This window comes from Perissodus microlepis, chromosome 8 (genome assembly GCF_051167445.1).
Source record: "Perissodus microlepis isolate ML-2025 ecotype Zambia chromosome 8, ASM5116744v1, whole genome shotgun sequence".
NCBI lineage: Eukaryota > Metazoa > Chordata > Actinopteri > Cichliformes > Cichlidae > Perissodus > Perissodus microlepis.
Window position 1 is genome coordinate 14,358,674 of NC_140468.1, and position 16,972 is coordinate 14,375,645.

The 16,972-nt window shown below is 39.2% G+C and overlaps 1 protein-coding gene across 1 annotated transcript in view; it reads left to right on the forward strand.

Moving 5' to 3' along the window:
* The window catches only part of nrg3b (neuregulin 3b), a 211,646-nt gene that overhangs the window by 180,606 nt on the left and 14,068 nt on the right, over window positions 1-16,972 (forward strand). Inside the window, exons 6-8 of the mRNA XM_084937696.1 lie at window positions 3,857-3,959; window positions 6,134-6,260; window positions 16,484-16,593. Of these exons, the coding sequence (XP_084793822.1) occupies window positions 3,857-3,959; window positions 6,134-6,260; window positions 16,484-16,593 (340 nt within the window). The remainder of the gene's footprint in view (window positions 1-3,856; window positions 3,960-6,133; window positions 6,261-16,483; window positions 16,594-16,972) is intronic.

Consider the following 16,972-nt stretch of genomic DNA (forward strand, 5'->3'; position numbering starts at 1 on the left):
GTGTCGACCATGTTCAAGCAAGTCTCCGTCAGTACTCTTAAAGGTACAGTGTGTAAAATCTCACAACTAGATGTCAGTAGATCACAGATTGCAGTCATTTGAATTCAGTTTTTTTTTTACCTCTTCCAATTCAAGCACCTAGCCATAACCCTAACTACGGTGGCCCCTTTAGGCCAAACACATTTTAGTTAGCTAATTGAGATTAGAAATGTCAAATTTAGACTGCACTCGATAACTGCTTTGGCCGGCATGTTTTAACATATTTGAATATTAACACTTGAATAAACCACAAATAAAAATAGATATGTGACAATTAAATATTTTGTTGTATTTTACATTTTTACTGCTGAGTCACTTCAAAACCTCTGGCTGCCGTTCATCTGCAGTGAGTGTAGGTTGTCAGTATGCTGTTAACCTCAGCTATCAATAGCCCGAGCATTCACATCTACTTACTAATATGGTTCGATGAGTCGGTGTAGGTCACTTCTGTCCAGTGACAGTGACAGTGATAGTGAGTTGTCAAAGATATCCTGAACTTTTCTTTCATTGCTGTTTTTCTGGCCATCTCAACCCAGTGTATATGTAATGGGTTAATCCAACGTTTATGTGAATGTATTATTTTGTTAGAGAACATAATTACAGACTAATCAATGTGTATTCATGAGTACATTATTCTTTTTTTTTAGATTAAATAACCTAAAACCAAACCAAGTTCAATTAGGAGGCTGAGCCTTTTTCTGGTATAGATGTTTAGTCAAGTTTAACAATAGGATCTAAAGTATAATATAAAATATAAAAATCCACAGAAGGCCAAATACTGAAATGAGAAGCAGTGCATATAGATTTTTTTTTAATTCTTTGGATTTTCATTGGAGTTACTTTAGGTACTTCTCTACTTTCCTACAGACTGTCAACAAACTAAGAGAAAAAAAACAAGGGAGGGAAGAGACAGTCTCATCACCCCAGACTACACACACATACACTCTATCTGCAACACCGTTTTTTATTTTCTCTTTTCCCATCTTTTTTTCCACTTTCTGCCTTGCTTTTGTGCATACATAAAAACTAACACTGCATGCTATGAAGTTTTCCATTAACATGGCTTCATACACTGCTGTCACATCACACGCTAGCTCCAGGAAATAGAGGGAGGGAGAGGATGTATGCCCTGCAAACAGCATTCCTCACTTCAGTAACTTTAATCTGGGGGACTAAATTAGTTCAGAATGCTACTGGAGGTGGGCGGATGCATTAGAGAAAATGAAAGCAGGACTGATCGATTGATAGCCGGACAGATGACAGACAGAGGTACAGATAGGATTTTTTTTTTTTTTTTTGATTGGGTTTCTTATTTATTGTGTTCCATCATGAGTTCGTCTTTGCTTTATCAATGAATTGTTTGATAGCTTGATATATAAGTCTGATATGTGACAGTCTGAGACAGCCTGTCAGACTACAGCAAAGCTCCGTTTGAAGTAGAATTGAGCGCTCTAAAAGTAATCTTGTCTTTTGATTTTCTTGCATTTTTTTTTTTTTAGCCCAGCAACTGAAGCTCTTTGTGACTCAGAATGGTTGACTCTGATGTTTTGCAGGCTGAATACCCCATTTTCTCATGGATTCTTTAGCATGAAGTTCATTATAGCACGTTATTCTTGTCAAGTGTAGAGTGCATCGCTGGCATAGCGGCCATATGGGATTGTCTTGTCTTTGAGTCAAAATAACACGGCTTAGCCAATATAGCTAAGACTCTTCACTTTGGTTGGGTTCTTTTATACCATGCTGTTGCATCTAATTTCAAGAATGTCTCGTAGGCATCTGGCATGAAAGGCCTGTAATGGTTTTATATACAGACTGCATGTCGGTTTTCCTTGCAGCCATTCAGCAGAGCTTTGTAGACAGCTGTTTTTATGTTCACATTATGGAAAAGCCTTTTTCATCCCTCAAAAAAAAAAAAAAAAAGGGAAAAAAAAAGGCAAAGGCCTGTCTCAGGTGGTGCTCCACATGAGCACTGATAATGCAGGAGCAGGAAAAAATGTTTTCAATATCTTTCAGATATGCAACCATGCAGAGGTCATTTCACTGATGGTAAAGGCCGGAGGCTTTACAGGGACATGGATTTCCAAGTGGCACATTACTTATAAACAAAGAAAAAAGCCAACTTTTACTGAGCAGCTGCAGGACATTTCTTCTCTTCTACCTGCACAGCAATAAACAAACACATTTTTTAAAAATCCCTTTAAAATTATAGGATAGAACCAGACTATACAATTCAGTAATTCAGGAGCCTATATTGGGTTTTTTCATATATATATATATACATAGTTATATTTGCGTCATTACACAGTATATTGTCGATTGACTATTTTTTTCCAACTCAATAATTTCTCATTTCAGAACATTTATTGTTTTAACAGTAAAAAATGTGATCCAGCCTAACCAAGCTAACCCCACTATTTATTGGTTGACCGTATTAAATAAGCAATCATGTGCCACAGCAGGCCACTCCTGCAGCATTTCTATGGATCACTTCTATATTTAATTCATCCTGCTTCCCTTCTATGGGAGCTGAGTGGGTAGTTTGGGCCTCCAATGTTTATATATATATATATATTCACATACTGTCACTCCAGGATATGTTCAGATTTTATCTTTATCTGTTTCCAAAAGCACTCTAATTTTAAAAAGGTTTCTCTCCTGTTTGAACTCAGTTACATCATACTATCAAAAATTGTGTTGATGCAGCACTGATGTAATGCAGAGGAACAAAGCGGTGGGGCGAGGAAAAAAAAACCGGTGCAAAACAGAACGCATGGTTGCACTCAAACGTTAGCTTTGAACAAAAACGCTCTCCAGCAGAATCTGCCCTCAAACACAAGAGTTGAGGGAAGTTGATAAACCTGGACCGACAAGCACGGATCAAGAAGACCTCCCAGGACAGTTCTCTGTTGACAACATCAAAAGCCACAGACAAGCCCTTAAAGGTCATGAGCAGGTTGCGGTGATGTTCTCTGCACTTTCCCCTGCAGTTGTCAAGGTAGTAAAATCAGACACAGGGGGATTTGTTGTTTTTGAGTGATCGAGTAATGCCACAAGACGTTGCCCGTAAGGTCATGGATACTGGTGGATCAGAGAAGTGTCTCAAACTCTCAGCGACTTTTGTGGATTAGTGATATGAGTTGCTGGTTATGGATTGTGCTCAATTTGATCGTGAGATAGTATCGTCATGAGAGTTTCTGGTAAGCCAGTGGGGGCGTGCCCTTGAACTCCACACCGTGCACCGTGCTAAGTATTTCAGCACCACAATCCAGTTGCTCAGTGAGACAGATATTTGCTGGGATCAACTACAACTTGTCCCAGCTGCTTGTGACCTTAAGCCTCTGCCGCTGACGTGCAGGGGTCTGACAAGAAGCTCCGGGAGCATTCATTTGCTGCTAATTCCCTGTCGCCATCAGTCTCTGAATGCTGACACATATGCAACCCTTGCATGCACGTACACACCAAGTGCTGGTCCTGCTGTGCAGACAGTCCATCGGTCCCTGCTGGGTTTGTCTGAACGAAATGATTATCACACTTCAGTTAGCACGTCACTGAGCCCTGCCTGTGTCTGCCATGTCCCTATCTCTTGCTCAAACAGTGACATTTACTGACAGCAGCATTGGTCGCTTTATGCAAATGCAGATTGTGGGCAGATGTCTGCGCGCGGTTTCGAGTGTATGTCATTCCACCGTTTATGTGTATTTGGTATGTTAATTCATCATGATCCATCTCTTCCTCTCAGCTCAATCGCAACCATAGTCCATATCGTTTATGTCACAGCAGAAATTCATTGGACTGAACTGTATTCTCTCCTCCACAGAGAGTGGTGACACCTACCAGAGGCAGGTGCTGTCCATCTTCAGCATTGCCTCGGGGATCTGTCTTCTTGGAGTGGCATGTATGGCTCTCTACCGCCACAACAAGTGAGTGATGCCAGCGAGAACCACATTAGTAGCGTATGCCCCCGGCTGTGCAGAAAGAGCACTTTACTATCATGGCATGGAGCCCAATGAAATTCTAAGTGTGAGTCAGCTAGAGGATGTTTTAGCAAGGCAACAAATCTAAATAGTGTAGGATGCATTTGGGACAGATACTCATGTAAGATTTATTTGAAAGTGGTTTTAGCAAGCAGGTGTGTCACAAAATGCTTCACATAAAACAAAATACTCAGATATGGCAAGAGACAGACCAAGTTCAAGTACAGTAGACCCTAAGTGCATGTGTACATGTGTGTGACAAAATAAGAGGGTTTCCTGGTGGCTCAGAAGCAGACCACCAAAGTCAATTATGCATGGCACCAAAGAAGAAGGAAAAAGAAAGCAGAGGGAAAGAACTGGAAGAGTGTGTGTGTATATTCATTCAGTAGGAGTGAATGAATGCTGTGCTGACTAAATTAAGCTTGCTAAACAAAAACAAAAAAGGTGGTTTTATTTTTGAGTAGTGTAGTGCTCTGAGCAGTGCAGCACATATTGGTCAACATGAACAGATAGTCCTGGCTCACAGATAGAATTAATGTACTGAAAATTATCCAAAATCACAAATCTTGTGATAATAAGTCTCTTTCCTTCAAAAAAAATAGCTGTGTGCCAGGCTACCGTGGATAAATAGCTTTTCAAACTCTGTGGTTGTTTTTCCTCTCAAGAAAAAATGTGAAATTTTGTTTGTATCAGTACTTCTCAGAAAAGATTAGTAAAGTTTTCAGAAAGGTTGCTTTTAGGTGGTATAACTTCATTATTATTATTTATTAGAGTGGGTTCCTGCAGCACGTTTTAATCTCTCCAAGCCATTAGGTAGTTGGATTATAGTTTGTTAACCCTATAAACCAATGCAATGATTTGTTGCTTTCCACATTTTTAAAAAGTTTTTTTTTTTTTACTTCTCGCCATCATCCTTTATGCAGGAAACACTTAATGAGTCTCAGCTGCAGACAGAATTTTGCATTCTAGAATTTAAAAATGAACATTTAATGGTGAATTAACATTTAATCCAAAAGTCTTAAGCAGCAATTAAATTTTAATCCAAAATGAAAGAACGGTATCATCTTTTTTCCTTTTTTTAAAAAAATTTATCATAGCAGAAGAATTTGACTTTTTTTCTTTGTCACGTTTTGCTGTTTCATTTTTTGTGTGTATGTGTGGTAAAGGGAAAAGACAGAGTAGGTAAAAATGTGGCAGAACAAGTAAAATTAAGTAGTTTAAGAAAAGTGGAATGTCTGCTCGTGTCAGCAAACTTGACTTTACTTCAATTCCTTAGGTTATATCTGTTCCCACTGCTATAAATTAAGGCTTCTTGCTGTATGTATGGATATCACTGCATGTGAAATTCTCCCTCTAGTTCCCCACAAAGATGAGAGAATCCAAACTTTGGCTTTCATAGTAAATCAATAAAACCTTTGTATTTATCTCTTTTACTTTAACTTTCCTTGATTAAATTCATGTAGAAATTTTATTGTAAAATTATTATTATTATTGTAAAATGTAAAATTTTATTTTCATGCATTTTTTGTTAATTTTAAAGCTATTTTTGTGGCGCACATTTACCACCTTAAGTTTCACCTCGGAAAAGTAATCACAGTTGAACCTTGAATGTCACTTTCAGCTATGGTTTGTTCCAGAAATGTTAAATTTCACTGTTTTAAAAACCTCAAACTGTCAAAGGATGTTTTATCGCTGCATAACAAAAAAATGCATATATTAGTTCATCGTCACAATTCCCACATATGTATGTGTGTGTCTTCAGTGAGTAGATGTGAAATTCATTGACAGGGCCTATCTTGTCTACTATGTGTGATCTGTAAGTGAGTCTCAGAAATACAAGTCAATAAATGTAATAGCGTTGCCATTAGATGCGTGTGAAGAATATGACCTAAAAAGAAACCGTTATTAAACTGTGTAACGACTAGAAAAAGAAGAATGAATCCTCAGCAGAGCAAATGCAGCTATTGTAGGGAGGTTTTTTCTGCCTCATAGAAATCCCTTTGTTTTCCTAATTGCATGCTGTATTGTCATCAGTCTATCCATTGTTCTGGATTATTTCTTTAGTTTTGTTGTAGACTTACATTTGTTCTCCCTTTTTCACCGGCACATTTCCTCCACAGGAGACACAGGGAGAAACTCCAGGCTCATTTCTCCGACAGCCGCAGCCTCAGAGACTGCACCGTCAATGCCTCCGGCCTCATGTCCAAATCTACCCCCAGACTTCAATACAGCCTTCAGCTCCAAAAGGTGCGTCTTTATCAATGATGCATTTATTCATTTCCAGTCACACCCTAATCATCATTGTCACCATCTTCTTCTTTATATATACAGTACTTCATATACACATTATAGTCTTTTGAGTTCCTGACAGGATGATTTATGATCTAAAATACGTCTTAATAATCTCTCTACTGGCTCGAGTCTTTTGTTCACACTCGTATCTGACATAGGCTGAGAGGCAGTGGGGAATTATAGCTTAAAATAAATGCATCACACATTACAGAGGAAAAATCTGCCTGCCATGTTCACAGTGACAGATTCCTGTGACAAACTGCAGAGTAGAAATTATAATCTGTTTTGGTGTCAAGGATCCTGAATTCTAAAGAACTCCAGCAGAACTTTATTGATAGCTAAATGTGATTGTGCTTGTGCATATTCATTTTAGTAATATCACAAATAACATTTTAAAGTGATTGGTTTGAAGCCGGCTGCTAAACTTTAAATTTTGAGTTAGACATTCCTCGAAAACCAATGCTTTCCAGAAACAACCACATACAGCAATAATAATAAATACAATCTACGACTGCATGCATAATACTCTCAATAGCCTAACAGGGCTTACACTAGTTGATTGATTGCTTTCTTTTATCCCTCTCCACATGCACTTACATCGTGACGTCAGACACGTACTGTATACTGATGTTGAAGGAGTAGAAACAGTGCGTTAAATTATACTTTAAAGTGGAGCAAATCAAATCAAGGAAAGGTAGAAAATGTCAGAAGTGACAAAGCTCAAAATATTTAACTTAGTAAGCAGCAACTATGAACATTGTTTTACGGTGTACAAGGATACAGTACTGTGCAAAATTCTACCACCGATATTCTGTCCAGGTCTTGTGTAATTTGGCATAATGCACCTTTTTTTCCTGGTTTCTCTTCCTTAAGAATGGCTTCTCGACAGCCATGCATCAAGATCATTTCAGTGAACAGTAAATGGAACAAGTAAAGGGCCAGATGCCTCTCTCAGGTCCTATATAAGGTCTTTGGAGTGTTTCCTTAAGGACATGACCTTTAGATGCTGTTTATCTGCTGTAGATCATTTTTAGGCCTGCCACTTCTTCTTTTGTCAGCCTCTTGTCCAGTTTCCTCATTTTTTAAGGACACACTGCACACCATGCCCAGATATGTCAGGTATTTGGCTAACAGACCTTTGGGAATCACATTATTTGTGCAAAACTACTATTTTGTGCCTGCCAAACTGTTATCTTTGGCATTTTTGTCGATTCAACCAAAGAAAGCAGGTGTTCTTTTTGACAGGCTTCTAGTAAAAAGTGCATAGAGATAAAATTTAAAAATGTATATTTGCTAAGTCGGCTGTTATGAGTGGACACAACACAGGTTCATTCCTTAAGTTAGGTGCATTTTTTTTATGCTTGAATGATTTATATGTCAGTGTTAATTGGCTTTACAAATAAACAAACGGACAAAGAAAGATTCCTCTGGGAATGATCAGGCACGAGAACTGAAGTGGAAACAAGTTAAAAAGCAGCTAATGATGAAAGGAAAACCTCGGAAAGCATGGAGAACAATTGCAATTTCAACCAAGCATCGCTCCTTTGAGGAAAAATATAAAGAAATGATAGGTGGCTCGAGACTTTTTCACAGCACTGTACATTAGACATAAGTCATGTAAGTTCAGGCCAGTTGTTTTCCCTGGCTAAATAAGGGAACTGTTGTATATGGTGATGATGGTTACATATGGGATTGGTGCTTTTTGATGTATATATGTATATATCTTCTCAGTTATGCAGAATCTCAATTTTGGTGGTTAGCATGAATGTATGCACTTAAATGTCTAGTCCTGAGTCCCACCGGCTATGGATTAAAAATTGAGGGAAAAAAAGTTGTGGAGGGGAATAGAGAATTTAACAGTAGACACATTTGTTGGCTTTCACCATATTTGCTGGTACACTAGTATGTTTGATGTGCTGCTGGACTTAAATCAAACTAAAATTAAAATTAAGTAAAACATTATGAAATGTCTGGTTACTTTCACTTTCATTGGCTGCTGTTTTTTTTATATATCAGAGCAGGATTCTTTTAATTTGCAAAACACATGTTATAGCTGCTCTGCCAGACATTTCTTCCTTCACTTCACAATTATTCCATTCTGGTGGTTAAAAAAATAAGTGAGTGATAACAATTTTAGTTATTGCAGTTCTACACTTTTGGGCACTTTTATTGGCAATTTTTATTTATTTGCCAATAAAAAGTTTGTGAAACTTGTGAATTGTGGTTGTGATTGTTCTTCACTATGTTATATAAACATAAAAAAAAGATCTAAATAAAACTGAAGCAGCAAAGGGCACAAAAACAACAACTTTGTGCCACTGCCAAATGGCAGAAACATGGTGCTATTATAATCAAAATGCCAAGTTAAAGTACTGTATTATCATAACTATTAACAACAACAACAAAATACGCAAAAAGATTTACCTCAGTTATACATAATAGGCTAAATAAATAAGATTTTGGGTGTTTTACATTTACCTAAAAATGGCTCTTTTGATAGTAAAAGTCCCCAGCCAATGAAGTTGATCTACATAGTAAACGTTGCTGGGATTCTGACCTCTTTAAATAGAAGAATGTAAAGTTGTGCCCATACTCTGGATCATGAATCCTGAATTCAACATCCAAGCACAGCAGCACAGTCATAATCCACAATGAGCACAAAACTGTACATTACAGCAGGTTCATGTGTTTAAAAAGTTGGATTTTGCAAATTTGAACTACATAACCCTCAACCAACTCAAAAACTGAAGGAGACTAATATTATGTAATCATTTATCAACTAATAAACACATAGCATCAGCTCTAGGAAGAAAATTTCATCCAGGCGGGCAAATAATTCTTGGTTAAGAAAAAAAAAGGCAAACCGTAGAAGAAAAAGTGGCTCAGAATTCATTACAAGCCACCACAGCCTGCAGCAGCAGCAGACACTGCAGAGGAAACAAGTGACCCAGACATTCTTAGAAAAAGCAGAGAGAAGACGTGGATGGCACTGATAAGGCTAATGTCTCCACAGAGGGGTAATTGCACTCTACTGCACACTTGTAAAGGTTTCATCAAAGAGTGCGACCGCTTGGCATAATGTGTTCCTACTTTATTTAATTAGATGGACTTTTTTTTGTTTTTGTTTTTAAAGAAGTTCAGTGTGCAGTTTTTCTTTTATCATTTCAGGAAGTTATATGGAGTAGTAGTCCATCATGTATCAATGCTAAAATGATAGAGAGATCAATTATAGATTTGACGTTTCCACTTCTGAAACATAAATAGTTTACAGCTTCCACAAATCTCATTTTAATATGAATGGGTACTAAGGTAGCAAGGTTATTAATACTGATTAATACTATAATACTGATTTCTTTATTTTCTGTATGTTTTTCACAGTTTCACATCATCAAAGAAATTTAAATATTAGTCAAAGATAACACAGGTAAACACAAACTGCAGTTTCTAAATGAAGCTGTTTATTATTAAGGGTAAAAAAAAATCCAAGCCTACATGTCCCTGTGTGAAAAAAATGATTGGCCCCTAAACCTAATAACTGGTTTGCCACCCTAAGCAGCAACAACTGCAATCAAGCCTTTTCGATAACTGCCAATGAGTCTTTTACAGAGCTTGTGGAGGAATTTTGGCCCACTCATCTTTGCAGAATCATTGTAATTCAGCCACATTAATGAAGATGTTTTTTGGCAAATCTGAGACAAGCCTTTATGTTCTCTTTAATGGATACCATTTTTGCCCAGTGTCCTGAACTCTGGCCTTAACTGAAACATGTGAACCCTATGGTTCATTAATGTTGTTTTACTTTCTTTTGTGACCTCCTGGATAGGGATGGGTATCGTTTAGGTTTTATCTGATACCGGTGCCAAACCGGTACTTTTGAAACCGTGCCGGTGCTTAAACGGTGCTCGAACTGGTGCTTAAAGAATGGAGAACACAAACTTTGTCCAAAAACCTCTCATGTTTAGCTGTTTTTTTGTAAAAAGATAACAATGTTAGCCTTTCCTGCAGCTATAGGGCATATATGGTATCACTCTTGGCTGGAAGCAGTGCTTAATCAATGGAAAAAAAACACAAACTTTGTCCAAAAACCTCTCATGTTTAGCTGTTTTCCACTTTTTCTTTGGTCATTTTAGCCTTTTTGGCCAGGGTGAAGGGAGCATCTGCCATCAAACAAGAAGACAGCCGCATGTAACTACGACGGTGTTTGCTAGTTCACCTTACGTGCATTAATTTAATAACGTGGTTAGCCTACTCAACGTAAATTACACACGGACAACATTAAGCTACTCACGCAGAGAAGAACGGCTGCTGCTGCTGCATCATCATCCGTCATCATTTCTGCTACACTGGCAGGGCTAGGGGCCAGGACTCTACTCTTCGGGTTCTTTGGGGATGTTGCTAACTCGGTGCCTTTCTCGGCTTTTAAAAAAAACGCTATGGCACCGGATACCGGTAGCCATCCCTACTCCTGGATAAGTCGTCGATGTGCTTTTGGAAGAATTTTGGTAGTCCAGTCTTTCCTGGAAAGCTTCGCCACTGTTCCAAGTTTTCTCCATTTGTGTGTAATGGCTCTCACTGTGATCCACTGGAGCTCGAAGGCTTAGAAATAGCTTTCCACACCGGTAGATGTCTGTGATTTTGTTTCTCGTGTGTTTCTTTAGATTGTGGCATGATGTGTTGCTTTTAGAGATCTATTATGCTGCTTTGCTTTGTCAGACAGGTTCTATGTAAGTGATTTCTTAATTCAGCAGGTCTGCCAGTAATCATCCCTGAATGTATTTAGTGAAACTGAATTCAGATTTTCAAAAAAAGTGGTTAATCACAGTTAATTCACAATAGGACCAGGTAGTTTTGGAAACCTTTTCTCCCTTAATGAATTAAATCATCATTTAAAAACTGCATTTAGTATTTCCTCAGGTTATCTTTGTATAATATTAAAATGAGTCTGATGATCTGAAACATGCAAGTGTCACAAATATGCAAAAAACTAGGAAATCGGTAAGAAGGCAAACACTTTTTCACACCACTGTATATGGAGGCTTCTTTAATAATTCAACACTGTCTGGTGTCACCCACTGAAACAAACACCCCTTAAGCTAACCCCACCCACGGATCTGCAGTTGGCACCATCTGAAAGCTTATCGAGGGTGTCATTTGAAAACCATGGCTCTGGGCAGCTGATCACTAAGACGCTGTACCCCCTTTGATGCAAATGTTAAAAAAGCTGTTAAGTAGTTGTGTTTAAGTAATATTTAAAAAATGCTTTCATATAAGCACAATAACCAGCACAACAGCAACCTAAAAAAGGGGAGACTCAGATGGTGGTATCGGGAATGTGTTAGGGCTCAGCGGGTGAGGCAGTGAAGCCCTGCATCCAACCACGAAATGCATTGAATGCTGGACAAAGGAAGGAAGCCAGGAGGAAGGCAAAGACAACACGGAAACACAAGCTATAATAGAACAGTGTGAGGGAAGCTTAAGGTGGGATGTGAAAGATCACTGGCTATAAGCACCCAGGAGGGGGCATGAGCTGTACAGACCAACGAAAGATTAACAAGTGAAACCTGTTTTTCCACAGATTTGACACAATGACCCCAGACCACAGCTTCTCTCCACCCACTCCCTCAGCTTGTAACCATCTAGGGAGAGGACATGTGGGTGTGGGTGGTGTAGTCCTACAATATCTCTATTTTCTTTAAAGTTACACAGACAAAATGAAAATACTTTCAAAGGAAGAACAGAGCAGAGTGTTCTTAAATAGGCTCAAAACATTTGGTGTATGCAGCATAACCCAGCATCAAAGCACAATGGGGGTTTTTGTGCATGTGTTCAAGGCAGTAGGATGGAGGATGAGTGCAGCGAGCTAGAAAAAAAATGTCTGGCTCTGACAAGGCAGGTGCAAGAGGGGAGGATAAAACTGAAGTCCTTTTTTAGTCATTGTCTTCCATTTGAAGTCTCTAAACTAATGCGGCGCTCAGTTGTTATTAACTCTTTGAATTCTGGGATTAAAGAGAAAGGCATTTCCCCTCTAGGTGTGATCACTAAAGACATATATGCTGACATGATGAAAGCATATGCAAGACAAATTAAACCCTCAGCTCTTTTTAAAAATATACACCTGGTCACCTTCACACTCCTTATAGAATAAATTTAACTCTTGTATTCAAAGCATAACGTCACTCCTAAGAGGCACACTCTTGAAACGGCGTGCATTTGATGTAAATGGTGGCGACGCCAGTAAAGCTGTGTAAAAACATACAAAATCCACATCAAGATGGAAATTATGGAGAGATTAGCTTTAGGAAAATATAATGATTTGGGTTATATTAGGCCCTTATGGTGCATTAGCCATATGTTAAGAACATGCATGGACATGGTCAAGGCAACCTGCTGAAGATCAAACTGAGTGTCCGAATGAGGATGAAAGGCAGTTTCAATTACTTTAAATGTGGCATGGTTGAGTATTTCAAAATCTGGAGCTCTACTGGGATTTTCCCAAACAACCGTCTCTAGGGTTTACAGAGAATGGTCTGAAAAAGAGAAAACTTCCAGTGAGCTGTGGTTCTCTGGGTGAAAATTGATGATGTTTATGCCAGAGGGCAGAAGAGAATGGCCAGACTGCTTTGAGCAGGAAGGCAACAGTAACTGATCACTAGTAAACAATCATTCGTTAGAACTAAAGTATGCAGAATGCACACAACATTGAACCTTGAAGCAGATGGGCTACAGTGGCAGGATACCACATCAGGTGCCACTCCTGTCAAGAAACCGAGCATAAAATGTGCATAGGCATACCTAAAGTGGACAGTAGAAGATTGGAAAAGTGTTTCTTGGTCTGATGAGCCTCGATTTTTGCTGTTGGTAGGGTCCGAGTTTTGCGTAAATACCATGAAAGCATGGATCCAACCTGTCTTGGATCAACAGTTCAGGCTGCTGGTATAATGGTGTGGGAGATACTTTCTTGTCTGTGAAGGTTCTCAGTCATCCAGCTCATCGTAGTCTAAGGAGCTTGGAAAGAAAAGCGTCTGGGCTTCTTTAAGTTGCTTGAAGACGTTTCACCTCTCATCCGAGAAGCTTCTTCAGTTCTAGGGTCAAATGGTGGAGAGTCCCAGGTTTAAACCCTGTGGGAGTATCCCCCCCCCCCCCCAAGAGGGACAAATGGACGCCCTAATGATCCTCTACCTAATCACACGAGCCAAGGTGTGAAAACGGGTGTAGGTCACAATCAACCAAGGTTTCGGGTGAGCTCATTGTGAAACCTAGCCCCACCCTATCATGTGATTTCCTGAGGTCAGATGCCCCAGGATGTGAGTGGACATGAATGGCCTCTTTTACTCCTCTTTCAAACCAAGATATTTTCTTGGCACACATTAGGCCCCTTAGTACAAAGTGCTTTCAATTTGATTCATTACAAACTGTACTGTACTCACTATACTCAAATGGCCTCCACAGCCACCAGAACTCTTCTGCGATGTGGTGGAATAAATCTGAAGCAACTGTGTGATGCTTTCATGTCAATATAGACCAGAATGTCAGAGAAATGTTTTTAGCTCCTCATCGAATCCAAGCCATGAAGAATTAAGGTAGCTTTGCAAAAGAAACAAACCGCTACTAGCAAGATGTATCAAATAAAATGTCTTGTGAACATGTAAGAATAGTGTATTAGCTATATGTTAAGCACATGCATGCAAACCTGTATTGACAGCAACCTTCTCCACCATTTTCCTTGTTATGCCTGAGGCGATGACCATCTTTCCGAAAAGATTAAAGGGTTTATATTTTACATGACTACAGGAGGTTGCCAAGTAAATAGCCATAATTTTAACCACCCCTTAAGCAATACAGATGATTATTATTTTTTGATGTTTTGATAGGGCACCTGAAGTGGAACATGAAGCATTATATATACTGTATGCACATCTGTAGCTATTTCTGTGCATATGTTTCTTCCATCTGCAATTCAGAGTATACATTTCCACATGAACAGCTACTTCAAATACACACTTGTAAACAGCTGGGACTTGTATATATCAAGTATTTTACAAAGGGAAGGAAATGAAACGAAAAAGAGAAAATGAACTGTAAGTACATACTGAAACACCCCTCTGTGTCCACTGTTATTTGAATCAACACCTCTGTGGTAATAATATGTGTCAAATGAAAGAGATGGCTTATACACCCATGAGACAGGCTGCACAGCAACAGACATGCGCTGACATGAAGGAATAGGGTCATACAGGCAACGAGGACATCAGCTTGAAGCTTGAGTGGTTCTAACTAACTAGTCTTCTAAGAAGAGTCCCTCTCAGGAGTGAGCATGCTATATAAATACTTCATCATATCAGAATATTTTAATGAATGCTCCAGTGTGATTCAAGGCTACGTTCTCTTGAACCATAGTCGGTTTTATTATTATTAATATTATGAAGTAATGCGTTTTTCGTCTAAGTTTGTTTGCCAAAGACTTTCTCGAGATAATTAGAGAATCGTTCATTTTGATTCATTAGTTTTTATCAGATTGACGTTGTTTAATGAACTTCAAACATCTGGGAAAGGTTTGATGGAACAGCTTCAATTAGCACCCATGTAGTATGTCTCAGAACGTGTGAAAGTGTAAAGTATTGAAGCTGTGCTTCTGCCATCAGATAATCAAGCAGAGTACAATTATGAATAGGAAATGGGTCAGTACTATTAGCCGCTTGTTCAGCAGGGGTGTTGTGTCAGCTGAAGGGGAGATATGATAACTTCTACAGGTATCTCAGCGACTATTAAAAGGAAAGGACAGTGCAGCCTGAATGTTAAATCCAAATCTGAGCATGGCAGTGCATAATTCTGAATGAACTCGTTAACATTTAAATACGGGGTAGAGTCGCACTTTGTTGTCCATTAAAAATCTCCACACCTTGGCCTGAAGTGTTAAGACATGCTCTTTCAGTAAACGTACATGCAGTTTTGAGCTGCTAGCTCAAAGACTGTCCTTGTTGAAGAATGGTCAAATATCCTATTATGCACAGTTCAGGACCTGTGATTTGATCGTAATCCAAGGGGGATTATGGCTGCTCTGAATGCATAGGTTTGCTTTACTTCTTAATATGAAGGTGATAGTCAACATATTGACGGGGGAGGGTTTTTTCCTGTCACTCTCTCCTTCTCTTGTATTTTCCTTGTGTGTGCACATTGCGCTGTGTTTATCCAAGGTTCACAAGTGGCATGAAACAAGGCAAAATTGTCATGGGAGGGAACAAGCAAACTGGGTTACGCCAATGGGCTACGCCACTGTCTGCCAGTGGCAGACCTGAATGGCATGGCAGACTGCCAACAGCTATTTATTTTATCCCCTGACATAGATATCTTCCCCCAGGAAGCTTTGCCATGGCAATTGTTTCACAAAGTGAGGTGTTCTCCCCCCGCAGGGTATATGAGAGGGTGGCCAAATGATACTCTTTTCTTGCACAACTAGTGAGCAGCGGTAACAGCTTCTTCTGGGAGCCAAACGGTGTATGGGGAAAAAAAGAGGCTTATCATTCATGAGAACCGTGAACCCAGCACTAAGTCACATGCAATTGCTTTAGTGATGTACAATCAGACAGCGAAAGAGAGAGAGAGCTGTAACTGGAATGACAGAATTATCTCATGACTTAGTGTTTCACAGAGGGGGTCTCGGGGCGTTCACGGTCACTGTGCCAGAGCTCTGACTGCAGCCTGTTGTAAGATAATACTGTTAATTTTGATAAGAATAAAGGGAAAGAATTGAGAGGGCAATTTCTTTAGGAAACCATTAATGTAATCTTGTGTTGGATTAATTCTTGAGTGAATCAGGAGTGCTGTGAGGGCCAGTGTGGAGTTTATTCACAAAGTGTCCCCTCCTAATCTGCCGCTTTAAAATGTAAAATGTAATTAAAGACGCTCTGCCTGACTAACCGGGGATACATCAGCGAGAGAACATGCTCGACCTGACTGGGGATTGCTGCTAAACTCATAGAGAATTATCAGCCTTATGTGTTATATCCTAAGCTTCACTTCTGTGTACTTACATAGCTACTTACATTGGACATTTTGTTTTTCATTTTAATCGTTACAGCAGTGGAATCTAGCTACATTTCCGGGTCTTTTGCTGAGTATAACTAATTGAGTATCTGAGTTTCACTAACTGCCTGCGCAACTTTCTTCATTTCTTGCAGAGTTGCACTTCTCACGGATCGTCTGTTAAGGGCGGCAAAGTGGCACCAGGGGCATCAACAGTAGCTCCACCTATTCTCAGCAAAGCACTGTCTAAAGGGAAACGCTTCAGGTACAATTATGACATGCTCTTTTTTTTCCTGCCCTGTTTCATATCTGGTGCTGAGTCAGCATGTTTGAGCCATAAGGGGCAGTGAGGTGAGAAATTTAATCATCCCATGTAGTGTAATATGTATATCGTCGAGGCGGCTAACAAAAGAAAACAGATCACATACACATATAGGTTAGATCTTATATCTGCGTGCATTTTATTGTATGATTATTGGTTCAGCGAGCATGACATAAAAAAGAAAAAACAGAGTAGAGGCTGTCAAACTAGTTGAGGATGGAGACGTCTTTATTTACATGGCATTCAAGTAAATTGTTCAAAGTAATTAAATGTGTCCTCGGGCATCTCCTGAAATGACTAGTTGAACGCAGATAGGAGCGAA